Consider the following 25,635-nt stretch of genomic DNA (forward strand, 5'->3'; position numbering starts at 1 on the left):
TGACCGTCGCAGCCGGGACCAGTATGGTATGGATTGCTTCACAATTACAGTCGGTTATGAAAAAATATGTGCTGACATTGGTACGGTAATGAAAAATTATATGCAATGTATTTTGCATTAGTACATAAACTACAAAGCGCATATATTATTTCTAGCAGGTGAGATCCATATTCTTGTGGGAACCTACTGAAATTGGATGGAACCTTCTAAATACCTGCATGGTTCCACGGACCAACGCAATTATCTCGGATGACCTTACTGAAAAGTAATAGAAAGGATTGAATGAAGTCCAACAAACCGCTTCCTATGAATTCCTATTATAAAACATATTTAATGTAAAATAACTCAGGAAACAGTTTATTCATAGAACATAGCGATTTATTTTGGGGGAAATTATATACAATATGTCCACTTCCAAATAAAAAAGAGAGAATTAATTGTTCAATGATTACCCAAAGCCGAATAAACTTTCGTTATCTCCTGCTAAACAAACAGGCTTCTCATTTGACAGCAGGGATAATTGAGTTGAGGGATTATTGTCTAGGTGATGTGAGGACCCCCTGCCACAGATACACAAAATTGTCCGTCCGCCTCTTGCAGACAATCACACGAGTTTGAGGAACACGATGATACTGCCGATGTCTAACTATGATTGAACTCCACGGAATCCTACTCATCTGCTTGTCTGGAGGTACATATTTAACATCATGAGATTCAAAATATTTGTATTATTATTTAACAAGTATTTTTTTAAATAAACATTTTACATTACTTATTATTTTTCAGTCATAATATCTGTGAAAAGTACAGGTAAGGATGTCTACATACACCAAACAATGATTCATTTTCACCAATCATTTCATAGAAATCTTTCTCATTCAGGCTAATTCTTTATCATGTTTCAACTCTAGAAATATGTAAGCAATCTATAGCCAAAAGTAGTAACTTGAGTGCTTCCAGCGAATACGGAAAAAAAGACTCAAAACACGTGTACGGAGCAGAACGGGGGTACCTGGATACGAAGGAGGAGGTTATAAAAGGAATCACGGAAATAGGAGGCTGGGCGGCAGCCACCAATGATCAGCATCAATACATACAGGTACTTTTAAAATCATGGGGAAGGGGGCGGACTAAATTCACGGATGGAAAAAAGGACAGGCATATTTCTTTATTCAACAATTATCAAAACTTCTTTCTTCTATAAGATTGAAATCAAGCATCGGTAAATAACGGATTTGCTTTATACATGTATCGTTGTCATTTAAAAGAGAGGGGGGAAAAACACGCCAAAGCGTGTCCCAACACTTTACTCTCATCTATTGCAGAATAGGTTATAGAAAACGAAATTAGGTTTTTAATTAATTTTACGATATTTACAAATCAAGCAAGATTCTATTATAGCTTACGGTCCTCCCCTTACATATGGAACAATATCAAAGCCGTATGGTCCGAATTACAATATTTTTTTCCATCTCGTAAAAACGCTATTAAATCATCGCACATATGTAGTTATGAGGCTGTATGACATGTCATAAATTATTTCACCTGTTTTAACCCAAATTATTTGATTTTAAATCAATGTTTACAAATAACCGCGTCACTCTGCCATTTTAAGTGACAGTCACGTGACCAGTTCAAACTTTCAGATCATCGGTGGTCTTATCTGTGTAAAGTTGTATATTTTGTTATAACAGTACCGTACCATAAGTTTAGTAGAAATAAAAATATCAAATACCTCTTAGTAATTCGTTGTTTTACGCTCTTTCAGCCTTAAACCTAGACAGTTGCATATGAGTTAAAATACATCATGTTGGGATTCCCCTGACGCGCGTGGGTCTATTTATAGACGTCTATTATGGGATGATTTATATATGTACTACACTATATTTACTTTCTAAATAATATTCGCACTGTTTTCTTTTACATGCAGATGTTTTCAAGCAAAGTTAATAACTTTATAAAGTAATTAATCTGCTTTAAAGTAATTATGTACAAAAATAATACATGAACAGCGGGTCAACTCTGGACCAAGCATTTCGGACTTGATTGTCAACATTTGTTAATTTATAAGTATAGATAGATAAGTAAGCAAGCAATTTTAAATGTAATTGTTGAGATAAAAAAAAAATGATAAGCGGTGAGGGGTATAGTTGTGCTTTTCCAATTTTTAAAACTGGCAGCCTTTCCTTTGGTGGCTGTATCTTTGAGTATGACTTCATCATTTTCATGTCCATTTTAGGCAACATTTTCACAACCCCATTTAATACGTGATATTATTACCCAAGGCCGCCATGGATGTTGCAAACAGTGGGTAACATCGTATACTGTGCAGTATAGTTATGATTGCAAGCAGTGGAAAACAGTTGGTGGCGCCAACGCTACGGTAAATTTTCACAGTATTCTGAGAGAACATGTGCAGTATCATGTGGCGATTCACAACATCATCCAAACTTGAACCTTTCGTTTTGATTTCGTAAGGTTTTTCAAGGAAACGTTGACGAAGACAGCAAAGTCACAAACCAGCTGTCATGTCCGATATGGGCAAGATGTGTTCGACTCCTTCCAAGAACTTGGAATCACAACATTGCAATGCGACTCGATTTTTTAGGATGTCCCATCAAAATGCCAGGCCCTGCTTCAAGTAAGACCAACTCCATGAAAGCTCCACCCTCACGTGGCTTTGCCTTATCATGAATTCATACTAGAAAAACTATTAATTCCCATTTAACATAATTTAATTTATTTAATAACCAAAAAAAAAAAAAAAATGTGTATGTTGCCACCTTTTAAAAGATGTCAGACATACAAAAACAGAGGTATAGATCAACTTCAGAAAATCACACATTTTCAATAAAAAAAAGTACATAAAACATGTTAGAATGGCAAAATTTTAATGTTAACAGATTGAAAAAACTGCTACTTCATAGATACATATGAATTAGTTGTGGATATCAGGGAAAGCATTGTATAACAGACAATAGAGAAAATACTAGCACATGAGTTATTGCCCTTGACAACATGTTTTGATTATTTATATTAAAAGATATATAACAGGGCCGTAAATTACATGGAGGCGGAGGAGGCAGCTGCCTCCTCCAACTTTTGAGCCAAAAAAAATTAAAATTTAAAGTTCATTAGAATTTATGTTGTTTCCAATAACTAAGAACATGATACCTCCCTTAAAAAGCATTCCAAATCTTTCTTTTAGAATGAGTTAGTCAAGTAACATCTTAGAAGGCCCTAGAATCAAGGATTTTGCACGAAACGTGTTCAGTGTGCACAAAATGTGCTCAGCGTCTGGGGGCCTGGGCGGCCCCCCAGACCCCCGCCTAATTTCCTGCCTCCTCCAAATTGAAGGTTAATTTACGGCCCTGTATAAATTTGTTCAGTATCAAACTGTTACTAGATTTTTATGGTATCCAGTGAGTAAAATTCCTACATAAGATACATAACTATCATGTACAAAGTTAATGAATTAAAGCTATGACATCACATGATGATGGATAGTATACGTAGATAATGGCAGTCATTATGTAATTTTGGTGATGTTGTGCAGCTTCTTCCACTGGGAACACTGTAACATCCTCCACAGCTTTACCTGTGACTCCGTATCAACTTCCGACAGGAGTAGCATCTAACTATAACCCCCTCGATCCGGCGGACTGCAAACGGACTCTTCTGGTGTACAACTGCAGCGTTACGATAATACGTCAACACTGCAAACATTCTTGTGGTAACTTTATTGTCATATCTCTTATATCCTGTGTGAAGATATCGCTAAAATGGTGGGGATTTTTAATGAAAACACAGTTTCGTATAAAACAAATTTATCTAAGAGATACATTCACACGTTTAGGACGGACAGTTGATAACGGCCTACCGGTAATCTGTATATTTAATATTAGAACTGTGAATATGTACTTCTCGACATCCTCTGTATCGACTGATAAGTTTTATAAGGTATACCTGTAGAGTGCGAAACGAAACGAAATCTACCGAAATGAAACCCACCGAAACGAAACGATACAGATTGTATAACCGAACTCTTAATTATAATAATTTTAATATGGTATCTTAGGCCCCTGTGAAAGTTAACACATAATATGATTACGGTGTGACCGTTGGGGCGAGCGCAGCATATCTGAATACATTTTCAAAAAAATTATATTGAAAACAAGGAAAAACTTATCTGGTTCACTGTCAATACGTAGGATTACTGTCTTGCTCTTCTCGCCAATGTAGGAACCAGTTTAGCGGGAAATGCAACGAGCGTGTTGTGACGTAGCCTAGTAGTTGTGACGTGACTGTTTACATTTCTTTAGACAATATTTTAAAAAGAAAAAGATAGGGGGAAGAATATGATTGTCATCCTTTCCTTTCAAATAAGAAAGGTTTGTAATACTTCAAAGATTTTTTTTTATTATTATTTTACGAATTGAACCATCCGCCATTTTGTACGAGGGACTTCTGGGATTGGCGTCAAAAAAAATATTCTTGTTAGAGGTTGAGATTTAGCTCGGATTATTTCCCGCGCTCTAGTCATTAGAGCTCGCAGTACGAGCCTGCGCTCGCTGATATGTTTTACGGCGTGACCGTGTTTGAGGGCGAAGCAAACAAATTTCGGCAATGGTATCTATATCCAAAACAGAACAAAAACAACCTGAAGTTAGCACGAGGACGGATCTGTATCAAAGCATCCTAATTTTGGATATTTGATCCGCCTACATATTGAACGTGGGAAATATAACACAATTGATGTAAACAGTACATTGTGACGTCATATTCAGCGTCGTTATTTAGGAAATTTACAAACATAGCGTTTGAACCACAACAACAAACATGGCGTTAATCGTGGAGTGGTTATACATGATTAAGAAAATAAGATTTACATGCTTTTACGAATTTTATGTAACATCTCAGAACGACGTGAACTAGGGTAGACGAGATTCAAAATGGAGAAATACATGTCCACGCGATAATATTCGAATCGACGCCATTAGTACCAAACTTTTCAAGTTCCATAGGTATGGTTTAATTTTTCATTATTTCCCTATATTTTCCTTTTAAACATGTATATACGTGTTACCTATAGGGAGAGCTCCGCTCTCACGGCCCGAAGGGCCGTGAGAGGGCTTCGCCCTCTATAAATAAAATTCGCCCCCCCCCCCCCCTTTGATGTAGGCTTTCGACTTGACGGATACAAAGTTTGAAAAGTTGGAAGGGGTGAGTAAGCACAAAGTACATATCCGAAGTTGATTAAATACCATGTGCAATTAGTTTCGGATCCATAAATTTCAGAACGGAGGGTTACAGTCTCAGAGGTCTGGGGAAACACGCTAAATGAGGGGTGGGGTCGCCGGCGTTGGATCCGCCTTTTGGCATAAATACATATTTCAGTATTTTTTGTTCTTGAGACAAATCTATGTATACATGTGGATGCGTAATTGTATGCAATATATCAAACGGTGGATTCCGAGTATGTCCTCCCGTTCTCTTTGTACTTTATGCTTCCCTTGTTAATAAGCCTTTTGATTTTACAAAATGCTGACCTTCTATTAGATCCGCTGGTATACTCAGTATATATATATATATGAAGAGAGTATGAAAAGAGTAGGCCTAAACATTCAATTAATGCACGCATCAATTCAATGAATGCACGCAATACCTGAACTGTTGTTCAGTCTCATTGAACAATTGTATTTCTGTGTGTATCAATTCAATTAACGAACTTTGCATGTAAAACAAAAACAAACAAAAAAACAAAAACCAGAAAATGAATGTTGCCAAAAAGCGGAGTGTGTCTGTGCCTGCAGTACAATTGATTGTTTCAAGTTTTTCTATAATTTTTTTTTTATTTTGACATTAAATCATATCACTCACACATGCACTGTTACTATCATCATTATTATTATGTACACGTACACCACACTCACTTTCGTCAATAGCAATAAATGGGTACAAGTCCCACTATATGTAAATAGATGCATTTCCTTGACGAATCACATACATGTAAGCATCTTTGCAAGCCAAGTGTCTGATTCGCTTACTCTGGTGCGATAATAAGTGAATTGGGCACGTGGCTTGCGAAGATGACATGTTAGTAGTATGAAGCGCCAAAACATAAACTCAAATAAATGAAGATATTTTAATTATTCAAATAAATTGAAATTCATTATCATTTAAATCACTTACACTTGAAGATACCAAAAATGATTTGAAGAAATCTTTAATTGAATTGTTATGTGCATCAAATGAATTTATGATGAATCTAAATTATTGCGCGCATTAATTGAATTGTTGATAGCATTAAATATTCTGCTGAATTGATGTGCGCTATAGTTGAATTGTTGCTCTCTTCAAATGAATTGGTGAGAAGGTGAAGATAACAAACATTGATCAATCTCATAATAACTCCTATAAAGAATACAAAATTAAGAGTCGGGCAAACACGGACCCTTGGAGACACCAGAGATGGGATCATTCCTAGTAGGAATAAACATCCCCTGTCGACCGGTCACAATTGAATTGATGCGCACTATACCGTAATTGAATTGAAGAGAGCAATAATTTAATTAATGTGCGCATCAAATTAATAAATGCACACAATAGCTGAATTAATGTTCTCTTCAATTGAATTCTGATGAGATCAATAATTGGTCTGATGCTCACATCGATTGAATTATTGCGCGCAGTAATTGAATGAATGATATCTTCAAATAATTAATGATATCTTCAAATAATTAATGATATCTTCAATTCATTTGCGTTTATGTTAATGTGGCCCTCCATATAGCTGGATACAACATACCTTTGAGAGGTACACATACATTATATATACCCCTCTCCCTGATTTAGAGCAATTTACGCAATTGAACTAGATATTGTTAAATAAACCATCAACACTTTACATTGTGTAAAAAAAAAAAAAAAAATTTTCACGTTTTGAAAAAGCCAATTCTACAAATTCATCAACACCGACGGCGAATGTAACCATGACAACATCAGTAATACCCAGTGGTGTCAGCACAAATTCCTCGGTAGCAACGTCGGGCAACCCAGGTAGTTATCTTCCGAGAACTCAGCACTTTGAAATATGAATATGAAATCACTAAATAGTTTGTCTCGCAATGTATAAAAAAGAATGCACACGTGTGTAATTGTAAAGGCAAAAAAGTTGTATGAAGTGCCAAAAACTAACTCAAATAAATCAAGATATCTTTTTAAAAAAACATATTCAAATTAATTGAAATTCAATATCATATAGATCAATTTTTAGATTTGAGGATATCATAAATGATTTAAAGATATCTTTAATTGAATTGATGTGCGCATCAAATGAATTTATGATGAACCTAAATTATTGCGCGAATTGATTGAATTGATGATATTATTAATTATTCTGCTAAATTGACCCACGCTATAATTGAATTATTGTTCTTTTCAAATGAATTAATACGAACAATTGAATTAACAAGGGCTATAATTCAATTGAAGAGAGTAGGCCTAAACATTCAATTAATGCGCGCATCAATTCAATAAATGCACCAATACCTGAACTGTTGTTCAGTCTCATTGAACAATTGTATTTCTGTGTGTATCAATTCAATTAATGCGTGCAATAATTCAATAAATACACCATTGCCTTCTTCCATTTTATAGATGATATCATTAATTTAACTGATTCGCACAATAATTCTTTTAGGAAGACCAATTAGTTAATAAGAGATGTCTCCAATGCAACATAAATGATGTCTTTTATTGAATTATTGTTCTCTTGAATAGCATTGATGCACGCATTAATTCCGGATACAAAATCGTTGTAAATAGTTAAAGATTTTATCTTCAATTGAATTAAAAACATCATCAATTCATTCATACCGAGCTCCAAATTAATTTTTGCGAACAGTAATTCTACCAGACTGATGTGCGAATCAATTTAATTGATGATAGAAATAATATTTTGACGCTCGCAATATTTGAATTATTGCCCGCAATTAATTCAATTGAAGCGCGCATCAAATCAATTAGTGCCCACGGTAATTCAATGATACACAAATCAAATGAATTAGGCTATTGTGCACAATACTTCATTGATATACGCAGTTCATGAGATTAATAATTGAGTTGATTCACACATCAGTCGGAATTATTGCGCACAATAATTTAATTAATGATATCTTCAAATAATTCATGATAATTCTGATTTAGAGCAATTTACGCAATTGAAAAAGACACTGGTACATAAACCATCAACACTTAACATTGTGTAAAATCTTATTTCTTCACATTTTGAAAAAGCCAATCCTACCAATTCATCAACACCGACGGCGAATGTAACCATGACAACAACAGCAACATCCAGTGGTCTCAGCACAAATTCCTCAGTAGCAACGTCGAGCAACCCAGGTAGTTATCTTCTGAGAACTCAGCATTTTGAAATATGAATATGAAATCACTAAATTGTATGTCTGTTTCTCTCTGTCTCTCTTCGAGTAAAGCCGTTCTCACAATGTATAGGAAAGAATGCACACGTGTGTTATTGTAAAGGCAAAAAAGTTGTATGAAGCGCCAAAACATTAACTCAAATAAATCAAGATTTAAAATATATATATATATATATTCAAATTAATTGAAATTCAATATCATATAGATCAATTTTTAGATTTGAGGATATCATGAATGATTTAAAGAGATCTTTAATTGAATTGTTGTGCGCATCAAATGAATTTATGATGAATCTAAATTATTGCGCGAATTGATGACATTATTAATTATTTTGCTAAATTGACGCGCGTATTCTCTTTTCAATTGAATTGATATTTTAAAACACGCAATACCTAAACTATTGTTCAGTCTCTTCAATAGTTTTTTGGTGGGCATCAAATTCAATCAATGCGTGTAATAATTCAATAAATGCACCATTGCCTTCTATTGAATAGATGATATCATTAATTTAACTGATGCGCACAATAATTCTTTTAGGAAGACCAATTAGTTAATAAGAGATGTCTCCAATGCAACATAAATGGTGTCTTTCATTGAATTGTTGCTCTCTTGAATAGCATTGGTGCACGCATTAATTCCGGATACAAAATCGTTGTAAATAGTTAAAGACATCTTCAATTGAATTTAAAACATCATCAATTCATTCATAACGAGCTCCAAATTAATTTTTGCGAGCAGTAATTCTACCAGATTGATGTGCGAATCAATTTAATTGATAAGAGAAATAATATTTTGACGCTCGCAATATTTGAATTATTGCCCGCAAATTAATTCATTTGAAGCGTGCATCAAATCAATTAGTGCCCACGGTAATTCAATGATGCACGCAGTTCATGAGATTAATAATTGATTTGATTCACACATCAATAATTTAATTAATGATATTTTCAAATAAATCATGATAATTCTGATTTAGAGCAATTTACACAATTGAAAAAGACACTGGTACATAAACCATCAACACTTGACATTGTGTAAAATCTTATTTCTTCACATTTTGAAAAAGCCAATCCTACCAATTCATCAACACCGATGGCGAATGTAACCATGGCAACATCAGCAACACCCAGTGGTCTCAGCACAAATTCCTCAGTAGCAACGTCGAGCAACCCAGGTAGTTATATTCTGAGAACTCAGCATTTTGAAATATGAATATGAACCGGTAGTTCTATAGTTTAAACTTAACTGTATACATCTCTCTCTCTCTCTCTCTCTCTCTCTCTCTCTCTTACGAACTCTAGTAAGCGAGGACGTCCTCACATGTATAGGAAAGAATACACGAGTATGTTATTGTAGAGGCAAAAAAGTGTACTGTAGGAGCACATATATAACTTTATCCAATACTCTTTGAAATTGTGAAAAAAAAAATTGAGAGAGAATATCAGTAGGGACATGTCCTTACACCAAATGTCTCCACTGATCTGTCCTTACAACGCAGGTCAAATGGTTAAAACATTGCCTAGTATATTGCACGTTTTATCACCCTCTCTCCACACACGCGAGATTCTGGGTTGGTTGTGATTCTATCCCTTTCTGGCAGTATTTCAGCCATTTTACGGCGGTTAACTATTTGAAACAGATCTATATTTAACACGATAAACTGTTCTATAACCTAGCTCTAGTATTGAGGTTTTGATTGTCTGATCTACTTGAAGGGAATGCTTCCTCAGCCATCATTCAGTCAACGTCTTCAGCAAGTGCAGGCACCGCCTCCACTACTACGGGACCAACCCAAGGCGTCCGTCTTCCTCCCAGTGCATGTTAGTAGTACATAAGTCTTTACGACAGAAGCCACCGTATACAACGTCACATTGGAGGTGTCGTCACTGTGGAGCATGAGGGCTCGGCTCCGAAGCGGAGAAAACGTAGTATCACCGAGTATGAGATCAATTTTCTCATAAACTACACCATATTTCTGCAAACATCATGTTGCATAGAGTGTGGTAGATATATTTTGATGATTCAAATTTGTTACCGAATTTCAGAAACCCGTACTTACCTCAAGCACTTCGTTCGCGTTTCACGAGTAGGTCTACATGTCAGTACCACAGGTGTCTGCGGACAGGACTTCCGGTAACCCCCTTCTTGTAGTTTTAAATGTTCAATTCCTAGGGTATTCCGGACGTATTTTTTATAAAATATGTAACTTCAGAGTTTATATATGTCAATGGAATACACAAATCTCGCATAGAAACCATTTTTAAAAATGTCATGTCACCGATCATAATATATGATCGGTGACATGACATTTTTAAAAACGGTTTCTATCAATCTCTCACCAGAGGGCGCATTACGCTGCGCTACAACACCTCTGTCAACGTCTAAATGTCAAGATTCTTGGCAAAACTTACCTATACCTATAGCATCATGGATAATAATTTTATAAGTTTAAGTTTTATGCTTTAAATCTTTAAGTAGGTTCACAAAAACAACGAATTCCATGATTATACTAGTATTATTGAATGAATGAATATTTATATAAACCTTCTAATTCGCTCAGGTGTCTCATATTTACCATCTTCTGATTTTAAAAAAATTCAAAGAAGTGTTTGATTTGCTCAGATATTATCATTACAGTTCGATATGCTAAGTTAGTTTTTGTATGTTTTGATATAACTTTTTAGACGTTGACAGAGGTATTAGTGGAGCGTAGCGGGAACGATAACTCTGGGTAGAGATTGGGTTTCTATGCGAGATTTGTGTATTCCATTGACATATATAAACTCTGAAGTTACATATTTTATAAAAAATACGTCCGGAATACCCTAGGAATTGAACATTTAAAACTACAAGAAGGGGGGTACCGAAAGTCCTGTCCACAAGTACCTGTGGATATACATACTCTCTATCAAACAAATCAAGTAGGCAGAGAGATGAAATGACCGAGAAAGATGGGTTTTTAAAATCATCAATTTCAACTTTGTAGACCTACTCGTGAAACGCGAACGAAGTGTTTGAAGTAAGTACGGGTTTCTGAAATTCGGTAACACATTTGAATGATCAAAATATATCTACCACACTCTATGCAATATGTTTGCAGAAATATGGTGTAGTTTATGAGTAAATTGATCTCATACTCGGTGATACTGCAATTTCTCCGCTTCGGAGCCGAGCCCTCATGTTCCACAGTGACGACTCCTCCAATGTGACGTTGTATACGGTGGAAGCATTACAGAATAGTTGAAAATACCGCAGAGCAGTAGATTTATTTGAGTTCCGTAGATCTATGGAGCGCCAAATTAACATAAACTCAAATAATTGGAGATATCTTCAATTATTTGAAGATATCATCAATTTATTTGATGCACGCAACAATTTGATTAAAGATCTCTTAAAATAATTAATGATATCTTCAATTCTGAATTATTGCGCGCATTAATTGAATTGATGATAGCATTAATTCTTCAGCTGAATTGATGCGCGCTTTAATTTAATTAAGGATCTCTTCAAATGAATTAATGCTATCAACAATTGAATTGATGCGCGCTACAATTCCAGTGAAGAGAGCAATGATTGATATAATGCGCGCATTAAATCAATTGATGAGAGTAATAATTGAATTGATGCGCGCATTAATTCATTTGATGAGAACAATAATTGATTTAATGCGCGCATTAATTCAATTATTATTCTCTTCAATTGAATTAATGATATCTTTAATTCATTTAAAGAGAACAATAATTCTTTTAGAGAGAGCAGCTTTATAATTAAAAATATCTTCAATTCAACATATCCACAATTGAATTAATGATCTCTTTAATTGAATTGCTGCTCTTTTTAAAAGAATTGATGCGCGCATTAATTCCTTATACAAAAGCTTTGTAAATAATTGAAGATATCTTTCAATTGAATTAAAGAGATCATCAAATTATTTATACCGAGCTCTAAATTAATTATTGCGAGCAATATTTCTACGAAATTGATGCTCTCATCATTTGAATTGAAGAGAGCAATAATTGAATTAATGCGCGCATCAACTCTATTATTGCTCTCATTAATTCAATTGATGGGGGCATTAATTCAATTGATGAAAGCAAAAATTTAATTGAAACGAGGATTGATTCGTTTGATGAGAGCAATAATTGATTTAATGCGCGCATTAATTCAATTGACGAGAGCAATAATTGAATTGGTGATATCTTCAAATAATTGAAGATATCTTCAATTATTTGAGTTTATGTTAATTTGGCGCTCCATATACATTGTAGATCACGGGCTTCTTATGCATTTTGTTCTCAATCTTTATAATGTATCTACAGTATATATAAAGATTGAGATCAAAATGGATAAGAAGCCCCTGTGCATAGATACTGTGGAATCATTTTAATTCGTGGGGGCCAATGTTCGTGGGTAAGGAAAATTTTGCTGGTTCGTGGGGGCGTAATTTGGAGGGTAAGCAATAATAACAATTCCATTGTTTTTGTTTCTGCATTTAACAGAAAAATAACGAGATTACTGATGAAACGATCATATTAATACAACTTTTTCGAATCTATGTTTTTTTTTAGTGTTCTTAAAAATTATTTTAAAAATATTCGAGGACATGTAAATTCGTGGGTAAGAGTGACGTACGAAATCCTCGAACATCAACCCAACCCCCCCTACGAACAATTATGATTCCACATCATAGTATGGTGTAATCTCGGCTGAGATTCGGCTCGGTTGGATATTTAACGCCTTCACTGACAGATTCAGCCGAGCCAAATCTCAGCTGGGATTACAGTGTAGTCCAAATGTAGGCGACACATGACGGCTGATTTAGTGTAGCTAGTGAGTAGGTTGGTATTGATTCCGATTAGGTTTTATTCGCGGTTATGAAAATAAGGACGATTATCTAGATTACAAGTATAAAAATATTTAAGCTGCAATACGAATTCGGAACATCTGTACAAAAAACTAAATTCTCTTGATTGAAAGCACGGTGTGACGAGTACCTCGTCTCTGGGATCAAAGGAGTACCAGACAGCCACATCACTGCTTCTAGTGAATACGGCGCAACTGACCACAAACATGACTACAGCGCTCCCAGAGCACGCCTCAACAACACAGAAGTTAAGACGCCACATGGGGTCACACAGATGGGGGCATGGGCAGCAAACATTCTAGATAAGAACCAATATATAAAGGTATTTATATAAAGACAAAAACTATTATTTCTGCTGCGGGTAGAAAATTGTGTTAACCGGTTTGACACCTTTAAAGTGTGTGTGTGGGGGGTGGGGGTGGGGCATTCATTCTCATTTATTGGTATCAATTAATTCATGTACTAGTATTATACTTCTTTGTATCAAGAATATTTTGTAGGCCCGTGTACAAAAAATGCCCCCCCCCCCCCCCCCCCCCCCCCCCCCCCCCCCCCCCACTATTTATAACCTTGAAATGAACATGGTGAATTTACTTAAGTTACTTTTCATCACACATGAAGGGCTTCCAGCGGAGTAGCTTGGGGAAGATAAATATGGAAGCAGAAAGGGCGGGGGGGGGGGGGGGGGGGGGGGGGGGGCGCCCTAAGGCCCCAAATGGGTCCAGGGTAAAACCCTGATGGGGCCCCAGGGGGCGAAGCCCCCGGAAGCTGGTGCATTTTAGACAATTAAGAAAGGTATTTTCAAAGTATCCAATACACATTTTCTTTAATTTTAAACACAGGCACATGGGGTAAGGACATCGTAACTTCCTTCAATTAAAAAAACCCAAAACAACCGATTATCCATTAGTTTTACTGCAATTTTTTTTTCATTATTCAGCATTTTCGACCAAATATTTATTTCTGTTTTGATAATATTTAAAATCTAATATTCATTTTAACTTGACCTTAAATTATTTAATTTGTTTTACCGCAACAATGTGGAAGCACATGCTTCCGTGCTTCATAGGAAGCTACGCCACTGGCTTCAAAAGAAAATATTAAGCTCCAGACCATACGATTCTGAATCTATCAAGGATAAAATGGGTTCCAGAACTTTCTTTCCAATCATAACATAGGCAAATGATATAAAACGTCAAGAATAAGTATATAATTATGAGGCGCCGTTTTAATATTTTTGAAGTATTTTCTGATATTAAAACTATTTTTTGATATCAGAAAATGATTTTTTGATATCAGAAATTCGAATTCTTGATATCAAATAATAACAGTCATTTTCTGATATCAAAAATTTGATATCAAAAAATCATTTTCTGATATCAAAAATTCGAATATTTGATATCAAAAAAATCATTTACTGATATAAAAAAAAAAATACATCAAATTTTCTATCAAGAAATATAATGTTTGACATCAGAAATTCACATTCTTGATATAAAAAATATAAGCCATTTTCTGATATCAAAAATTCGAATTCCTGATATCAAAAAATCTTTTTCTGATATCAAAAAATCGATTTTCTGATATCAGGAATTCAAACTGATTTTTTGATATCACAAAATATATTTTCTGATATAAGAAAATAAAAGAAAATGGCGAAAAATCTTTTCATAAATAATGAATACTCCCTTGACCCGTAGAAAATCGCTGAACTACAGTTTACAGTGCCCGATTTGCTTTCTAAAATTCCTTGATGTTTCAGATTCTTTGAGGATTTTTTTTTAACGATAGAAAGAATTTTATAAGGGTTCTTGATAATTCTGGACATATTCAACATGTAGAAATGAAGTGTTGAAAACGTGATAGGTACATTACGCCGTTTATGAATGCCTATCGTCGACTGCCCTATTTCGGTGACTGACCAGAATCAGTGACCTTTTGTTTACGTGTGCGCGTTGTCGTTTCCGGGTGTAGATTGCATCATCAATTTCGCCGTAGTGTTTGCAAACATATATAGAGTACGTCTTCAATTTTTTTCCGAAAATGAACTACTAGAAGGAGAGTATGCAAAAAATCAACACGAGCACCCCAAAAATAAGCCCATTTACTTATTACTTTTTCAAGCAAACCTTCAAATTGATATAAAGTATACCAAAAGTCTAGAATTCTACACTACGTTATTTTATTCATTGACGTTTAGTTGCACATTCGTCCTGTATATACGTTTTTTAAACAGTTACAAACTTTTGGCAAACCTATAACAATGGTCACCGAAATAGGTGACGTCACCGCTTAAGGACCACAAAGAGACAGGTTTTCTGTTACGAAAATATATTCAATTAACGTACCAATGAATTTGGAATTTTTGAATGAAAGTAAAGGAGTCTAATTACTTTAAAGGTAGGTGTATAATTTATTTATTTAATCCAAGTGATTAATGAGAAAATCGCGGTTTATCACTAAGGTCACCGAAACTGGTCAGTCGACGATATATGAATATGATAGTTTCATCTTCCTGTACAGTGTGTCTCCATTCTCCTCGGGTCTCGTTTGCACTTCTTCAGGATCGACCCCGTTCATAAATGATTTCATAGCGAATCGCGGACAAAGGAGTGCTGTCCATTGTAGATATGGAAGAATTTGCCATACTGAATTAGATTAACCATTTATTTCCCACATGCATCTACAGGTTCGAATCGCAACAAATTTCAGGCGGGAAGCTGAAGGTTGCATCACAGGGAGCATTCATTAAGTTTTATATGAGTCTTATTTTCTGATATCAGAAAATACAAATGATTTTTTGATATCAAAAATATCATTTCTGATATCAAGAATTCGAATTCCTGATATCAAAAAATTATTTCTGATATTAAAAACTCAAATTCTTGATATCAGAAAAACAAGTTATTTATTGATATCAAGAATTAGAATTTTTGATATCAGAAATCTGATTTTTTGATATAAAAAAATTCCAAGTTCTTTTTTTATATCAATATTTGATATCAAAAATTCGATTTCTTGACATCAGAAAATGATTTTTTGATATTAAGAATTCGATTTTTTGATATAAAAAATTCAACCTTATTTTCTGATATCAAGAAATTGATTTTTTGAAAGCAGAAAATCATTTTTTGATATCAGGAATTAGAATTATTGATATCAGAAAATCATTTTTTGATATAAAAAATCTATTTGTTGATATCAAGAATCATTTTTTGATATCAAGAATTATTTTTTGATATCAGGAATTGGAATTATTGATATCAATAATTCTTTTTTTGATATCAGAAAATACCTCAAAAACATTAAAACGGCACCTCGTATATAATAAACTTAGATACACAACAAAAAATACAAGACTGATTGTGGTTTAATTTATATAGAAAAATACAGATAATTTTAGAAACTAACAAGTATTTAGTCTGGTTAAAAATTAAAGATAGCAAGTTGTGTGCATTTGTTCTACAAAGCCCGACACTCTAAGACATATTTTTTTCTACTATATCCTTCAGTTTTTTCTTACACTGTCTGGCAAGAGAGTTTCTATAGTGTTCAAATTGTTTAATAATTGGTTTTCTAGAGAAATAAAATAGTCCATTAAATTTGATAACTATATAATTACTTAAAATACATTTTTCAACATTTCAGAAAAAAACTTCAATATTGTCTTCAAGAATATGTTGACATGCTTGCATAATTAAGTCTCCAAAATGAAGTTTGGAAACTTATTGTTTTTGCTCGGTTTTCTTATTGGCTGGGTTACACAACGTGCATGCGGCTCATAGAATGTTGAATGACAGGCAGGCAGGTGTCTCTATAAGACTTTTTTGCATACATTTTCAATCAAATACTTGATATCAATAATTCTGCTATTAAATGATAATAAAGAGTTGAAATTATTTATATAAAGAAATTCTTGATAAAAAATTCAAATTGTTGAACACTGAGAATTTTGAGGGAATTTCTGTAAATCAAAATATTATATTTTAAGAAGGCAAACTCTTGATTTAAAAAACCCCATAGATAATAACAATTTCATTCATTGATATAAAATAAATGTAAGGCATGAAATTCTTGATATCAAGTTCTTATTATATCATTCAAATAAATATTGATGTCAAAAAATAAGAATTGATATTTTATAAAACTTCAAATTCTTAAAATCAGTAAATAATTCTTGATAATATCAAATATTCAAATTTTGATATTAGAATAATATACAGGATACCGATATCGATAAATAAGCAATAAAAAGTAAAATGGCATCTCATGCAAAATGAAGAAAATTTATGATTATTGTTTTAGGTTATACATTCATCTTGCAACCACCAAACTCTTCTACATTTATCATGAATGACGTTACAGAACAAAAAGGTTCAATGATTTATTCTCTTGGTGTATAGCAAGTACCAAGCACTGATTTGTGTATTACATTACTATACAGAGGTGGTACTGATTTGTGTATTACATTACTATACAGAGGTGGTACTGATTTGTGTATTACATTACTATACAGAGGTGGTACTGATTTGTGTATTACATTACTATACAGAGGTGGTACTGATTTGTGTATAACATTACTATACAGAGGTGGTACTGATTTGTGCATTACATTACTATACAGAGGTGGTACTGATTTGTGTATTACATTACTATACAGAGGTGGTACTGATTTGTATATTACATTACTATACAGAGGTGGTACTGATTTGTGCATTACATTACTATACAGAGGTGGTACTGATTTGTGTATTACATTACTATACAGAGGTGGTACTGATTTGTATATTACATTACTATACAGAGGTGGTACTGATTTGTGTATTACATTACTATACAGAGGTGGTACTGATTTGTGTATTACATTACTATACAGAGGTGGTACTTTTAGGTGGAGCTGAACATGTTAAGTACAATTAAGGCCATCGTAACGAAAGGTCGGGATGGTTGCTGCAAGCAGTGGGTAACAAAGTTCACTATGATGTACAGCGCAGACGGAAATCACTGGCAGGAATATGGTGCTCAAACTGCACATGTAAGTTCATTCTAGAATTACAAGACATACAATTTGATAATTAGGTAGACAAACATTACATACTAGTAGTTTATTTCAGATTTTCAAAGGTAATTCAGATGAGAATACACCAGAAATCAACACACTGCCATCTCCAGTACAAGCAAAATATGTAATGCTCCATCCTCTGCAATGGAATCATCACATAGCCATGCGCTTTGACTTGATTGGCTGTGCAATTCCACAACAGGCCACATCATCCTCTTTGCCTGCTTCTATCCAATCAACAATGTCTTCCACAACATTATCTACAGGAATAAATACATCTCAAGCAATAATTTCTCAGACAACTGGTGGATCATCATCTGTTAGTGGATCTTCAGTTACAACAGGTCAAACCACTGGATCCTCAGTCACAACAGGTCAAACCACAGGATCCTCAGTCACAACAGGACAAACCACAGGATCCTCAGTCACAACAGGTAAAACCACTGGATCCTCAGTCACAACAGGTCAAACCACAGGATCCTCAACCACATCAGGACAAACAACGGGATCCTCAGTCACAACAGGAAAAATCATAGGACTCTCAACCACAACAGGACAAACAACAGGATCTTCAGTCACAACAGGTCAAACCACAGGATCCTCAGTCACAACAGGACAAACCACAGGATCCTCAATCACAACCAGACAAACCACAGGATCCTCAGTCACAACAGGTCAAACCACAGGATCCTCAGTCACAACAGGACAAACCACAGGATCCTCAGTCACAACAGGTCAAACCACAGGATCCTCAATCACAACCAGACAAACCACAGGATCCTCAGTCACAACAGGTCAAACCACAGGATCATCAGTCACAAGAGGACAAACCACAGGATCCTCAGTCACAACAGGTCAAACCACTGGATCCTCAATCACAACAGGACAAATCACAGGATCCTCAGTTACAACAGGGCAAACCACAGGATCCTCAATCACAACAGGACAAACCACAGGATCCTCAATCACAACAGGACAAATCACAGGATCCTCAGTTACAACAGGACAAACCACAGGATCCTCAGTTACAACAGGGCAAACCACAGGATCCTCAATCACAACAGGACAAACCACAGGTTCCTCAACCACAACAGGACAAACCACAGGATCCTCAGTCACAACAGGACAAAGCACTGGATCCTCAATCACAACTGGACAAACCACAGGATCCTCAGTCACAATAGGACAAACCACTGGATTGTCAGTCACAACAGGACAAACCACACGATCCTCAATTACAACAGGACAAACCACAGGATCCTCAATTACAGCAGGGCAAACCACAGGATCCTTAATCACAACAGGACAAACCACTGCATCTTCAGTCACAACAGGTCAAACCACAGGATCCTCAATCACAACAGGAAAAACCACAGGATCCTCAACCACAACAGGCCAAACCATAGGACCCTCAGTCACAACAGGACAAACCATAGGATCTTCAGTTACAACAGGACAAACCACAGGATCCTCACTTACATCAGGACAAACCACGGGATCCTCACTTACATCAGGACAAACCACTGGACCCTCAGTCACAACAGGACAAAGCACAGGATCCTCAATTACAACAGGTCAAACCACAGGATCCTCAATCACAACAGGACAAACCACAGGATCCTCAGTCACAACAGGACAAACCATAGGATCTTCAGTTACAACAGGACAAACCACAGGATCCTCACTTACATCAGGACAAACCACAGGATCCTCACTTACATCAGGACAAACCACAGGATCCTCAGTCACAACAGGACAAACCACTGGATCCTCACTTACATCAGGACAAACCACAGGATCCTCAGTCACAACAGGACAAACCACTGGATCCTCAGTAACAGCAGGACAAATCACTGGATCCTCAACAGGACAAACCACAGGATCCTCAGTCACAACAGGACAAACCACGGGATCCTCAGTCAAAACAGGACAAACCACGGGATCCTCAGTCACAACAGGACAAACCACAGGATCCTCAGTTACAACAGGACAAAGCACTGGATCCTCAGTCACAACAGGAAAAACCACAGTATTTTCAATTACAACAGGTCAAACCACTGGATCCTCAATCACAACAGGACAAACCACAGGACCCTCACTCACAACAGGTCAAATCACAGGATCCTCAATCACAACAGGACAAACCACAGGATCCTCAATCACAACAGGCCAAACCATTGGACCCTCAGTCACAACAGGACAAACCATAGGATCTTCAGTTACAACAGGACAAACCACGGGATCCTCAGTCACAACAAGACAAACCACAGGATCCTCTACCACAATAGTACAAACCACAGCATCCTCAGTCACAACAGGCCAAACAACTGTATCCTCAGTCACAACAGGACAAACTACAGGATCCTCAGTCACAGCAGGAAAAACCACAGGATCGTCAACCACAACAGGACAAACTACTGCATCTTCCGTCACAACAGGTCAAACCACAGTACCCTCAGTGACAACAGGACAAACCACGGGATCCTCAACCACAACAGGCCAAACCACAGGATCCTCAGTCACAACAGGACTAACAACAGTATCTTCAATTAAAACAGTACAAACCACAGGATCCTCAACAACAACAGGCAAAACCATAGGACCCTCAGTTACAACAGGACAAACCATAGGATCTTCAGTTACAACAGGACAAACCACAGGATCCTCAGTTACAACAGGAAAAAACACAGTATTTTCAATTACAACAGGACAAACAACAGGATCCTCTACCACAATAGGACAAACCACAGGATCCTCAGTCACAACAGGACAAACCACAGGATCCTCAATCACAGCAGGACAAACCACTGTATCTTCAATCACAACAGGACAAACCACTGTATCCTCAATCACAACAGGACAAACCACAGGATCCTCAGTCACAACAGGAAAAACAACAGGATCATCAACCACAACTGGACAAACCACAGGATCCTCAGCCACAACAGGACAAACCACTGGATCCTCAACCACAACAGGTCAAACAACTGTATCCTCAGTCACAACAGGACAAACTACAGGATCGTCAACCACAACAGGTCAAACCATAGGATCCTCAACCAGAACAGGTCAAACCACAGGATCCTCTACCACAACAAGTCAAACCACAGGATTCTCAGTTACAGCAGGACAAACCACTGTATCCTCAATCACAAGAGGACAAACCACTGGATCCTCAGTCACAACAGGCCAAACCACAGGATCCTCAACTACAACAGGTCAAACCACAGGATCCTCAGTCACAACAGGACAAACCACTGCATCCTCACTTACATCAGGACAAACCACTGGGTCCTCAACCACAACAGGACAAACCATAGGATTGTCAACCACAACAGGACAAACCACAGGATCCTCAGTCACAGCAGGACAAACCACTGTATCCTCAATCACAACAGGACAAACCACTGGATCCCCGGTCACAAAAGGACAAACCATGGGATCCTCAACCACTACAGGTCAAACCACTGTATCTTCATTCACAACAGTTCAAACCAAAGGATCTTCAACCACAACAGGCCAAACCACATCATCCTCAGTCACAACAGGACAAACTACTGGATCCTCAATCACAACAGGTAAAACCACAGGATCCTCAGTCACAACAGGACAAACTACTGGATCCTCAATCACAACAGGTCAAACCACAGGATCCTCAGTCACAACAGGACAAACCACGGGATCCTCGACCACAACAGGACAAACCACAGGATCCTCAGTCACAACAGGACAAACCACTGGATCCTCAGCCACAACAGGACAAACCACGGGATCCTCAGTTACAACAGGACAAACCACGGGATCCTCAGTCACAACAGGACAAACCACGGGATCCTCAGTTACAACAGGACAAACCACGGGATCCTCAGTTACAACAGGACAAACCATGGGATCCTCAGTCACAACAGGACAAACCACGGGATCCTCAGTCACAACAAGACAAACCACGGGATCCTCAGTTACAACAGGACAAACCACGGGATCCTCAGTCACAACAGGACAAACCACGGGATCCTCAGTGACAACAGGACAATCCACGGGATCCTCAGTCACAACAGGACAAACAACTGTATCCTCAGTCACAACAGGACAAACCACAGGATCCTCAGTCACAACAGGACAAACCACGGGATCCTCAGTTACAACAGGACAAACAACTGTATCCTCAGTCACAACAGGACAAACCACGGGATCCTCAGTCACAACAGGACAAACCACGGGATCCTCAGTCACAACAGGACAATACACGGGATCCTCAGTCACAACAGGACAAACCACAGGATCCTCAGTCACAACAGGACAATACACGGGATCCTCAGTCACAACAGGACAAACCACAGGATCCTCAGTCACAACAGGTCAAACCACAGGATCCTCAGTCACAACAGGTCAAACCACAGGATCCTCAGTCACAACAGGTCAAACCACTGTATCCTCAGTCACAACAGGACAATACACAGGATCCTCAGTCACAACAGGACAAACCACAGGATCCTCAGTCACAACAGGACAAACCACAGGATCCTCAGTCACAACAGGTCAAACCACAGGATCCTCAGTCACAACAGGTCAAACCACAGGATCCTCAGTCACAACAGGTCAAACCACTGTATCCTCAGTCACAACAGGACAATACACAGGATCCTCAGTCACAACAGGACAAACCACAGGATCCTCAGTCACAACAGGACAAACCACAGGATCCTCAGTCACAACAGGTCAAACCACTGGATCCTCAGTTACAGCAGGACAAATCACTGGATCCTCAACAGGACAAACCACAGGATCCTCAGTCACAACAGGACAAACCACGGGATCTTCAGTCACAACAAGACAAACCACAGGATTTTCCATCACAAATATTGGATCTTCTTCTACTATTGGATCATCAGTTACAATAGGACAAAAAAATTCAAATACTAATGCTGCACAATCAACAGGATCACTAATCAGTACTTGGCATCCAACAACAGGACAAACAACTCAATCCACAATAACAAGGCCATTAGTAGGATCATCTATCTTGACAATCTTAAGTACAGGATCATTACCAGTCACAGGTTCCTTAGTCGCAACAAAAACTAAAGGATCCTCCATTACAGCAGGACAGTCATCAAGATCATCTACCACAACAGGGCAAACCACAGGGTCATCTACCACAACAGGACAAACCACAGGGTCATCTACCACAACAGGGCAAACCACAGGGTCATCTACCACAACAGGGCAAACCACAGGGTCATCTACCACAACAGGGCAAACCACAGGGTCATCTACCACAACAGGGCAAACCACAGGGTCATCTACCACAACAGGGCAAACCACAGGGTCATCTACCACAACAGGGCAAACCACAGGATCCTCTGTCACAAAAGGACAAATTACAATTTCTACTTCATCACCTACCTCAAAGGGTGCTTATTCTATGCAATCAACAATACCGATCACCAATCAATCAACAACAAGTAATAATTCAACAGCCCAGTCCTTAACACAATCAACAGTATTTGTCCTCCCATCAGTAGTTGCTTCATTTTACAACCCACTTGATCCCCAGGATTGTAAACGTTCCCTTGCTGCCTTTGGATGCTCTCAGCCAATCATGCTAACACATTGTTCTCATTCCTGTGGTAAGAATCCTCTAATTATTCTAAAGCAAAACAATGAACAATTTTCTAGTTGTTGGTTTATCATAAAAACCTAAAAGATCCACATACAATACACATTCATCAAATTGTATGCAAAATTCACACCAAAATGTACTGCAGTCAATGAAAAAATGATAGTATCAATATGTCCAGCTTCATAATACATTCTGAGATGGCAGGATGCATGAATTGGAATCAGTTGCTGGGTTCTACATGTCTGCAACTCAAGTCACATGCTTCCACTCACTAGATAAAAATCTGGTTAACCCCTCAAAATTATAGCCCCCAATGATTTTTTTTATTTTTCAATATTGATAGCAATGACTTACAAGTTTAAATGACTTCCTAGTAATTAAAGATAATGAATCCACATATTCAGGTCCCAACTGCTTACTTGAGACCTTGAAACTCACGACAACAAACAAAATATTTGCATGTGTATAACAACCTCTAGAACTTCACCAAAATCTATGCCACTATCACTTACTACTACCCATAATGCATTTACAACTTGTTTCACATTTTTAAAAATTGCACAGGTGTATCAAGCTCACCCTCACCAGCCACATCCCTTGTTACACAATCAACAACTTCAACCCCGAGACCAAACATACACCAATCAACAGCAAGTGGAACACACCAGCCAACATCTCGGATGTCAGTAGGCTCAACAGTTCATACCATGTTGACAACTGTGAAAAAGAAGACAACAGCAAAGATTCTGCCGACAGGAATGGCCTCCTTTTATGACTCGAGAGACCCGGTAGACTGCAAAAGAACACTGCTTACCTATCCCTGCAGCATGTCCATCATACAAATGCACTGCAAATATTCATGTGGTATGTATATATGTGTTCTCTCCAGCTAGAACACTTAATTTGATAAGGTATTTATTTATATATTAAACATTTGATTCATTTCAGCATCACAGAAGAAGCCAAATGGATAAACTCTACATGGATAAACTCTACAGTGTCGAAAAATACCAGCAGCCATGCTTTATAAAAATAAAAACTTCTGAACAATATAAAGGGTGTTGTGTTGACCTGCCAAGTAACACTTCCACTGGGCTTTAAAATTTGAACACAAACTCAAATGAGCTTTTATAAATTCCTACATTACATACTTATATATGGACCAGCCTACAATTTGAATCCTTTTCACAACTATGGGTCAAATGATAGTGTGTTATGTACATGTCTTTATATTGCAGAGATATGGCCTGAATGCAAGAGTTTCTTCCTGTGGCCTTGTGCAAATGACTGTGGTAAAATATCATGATGCATGCATAGACTGCATGATTGCAGGTCTAAGTCCTCTCTGTTCCAAAGATCTAATTTGGACACTTTAAAAGTTTTACCTCCTTGATCTAATCCAAAACTAGGACAAACACTCCATCCATAACCAACCATTTTCTTGTATATTCTCTTGCAAAGATATGGCAAATACAGATCTTAAATGTATGCAAATGATGCAGGAAGGGAGAAATGCAATAGACTAAACCTAGATTTAAACCCGGGCCACCTGCATCTCCAGTCAGGTGCTATACCAACTGAGCTATCTCACTGACTGCCACATTCCTCTCTCCTTATATGTCTTCACATCTTGAAGACATC

General features: G+C 37.0%; 1 protein-coding gene across 1 annotated transcript; it reads left to right on the plus strand.

Annotated features, from left to right (window-relative positions):
- The first annotated feature begins 648 nt into the window (after positions 1–648).
- Positions 649–25,094, plus strand: LOC125680159 (mucin-19-like). Its single transcript, XM_056153538.1, has 14 exons — positions 649–691; positions 787–810; positions 912–1,099; positions 2,240–2,383; positions 2,479–2,674; positions 3,557–3,733; positions 8,299–8,406; positions 9,512–9,619; positions 10,161–10,265; positions 13,423–13,631; positions 18,201–18,344; positions 18,424–24,001; positions 24,559–24,858; positions 24,943–25,094. The coding sequence occupies exons 1-14, from the start codon at positions 649–651 to the stop codon at positions 24,966–24,968; spliced, it is 7,350 nt and encodes a 2,449-aa protein (XP_056009513.1). The 3' UTR covers positions 24,969–25,094.
- The last annotated feature ends 541 nt before the right edge of the window (positions 25,095–25,635 follow it).

Source organism: Ostrea edulis, chromosome 2, assembly GCF_947568905.1.
Source record: "Ostrea edulis chromosome 2, xbOstEdul1.1, whole genome shotgun sequence".
Taxonomy (NCBI): domain Eukaryota; kingdom Metazoa; phylum Mollusca; class Bivalvia; order Ostreida; family Ostreidae; genus Ostrea; species Ostrea edulis.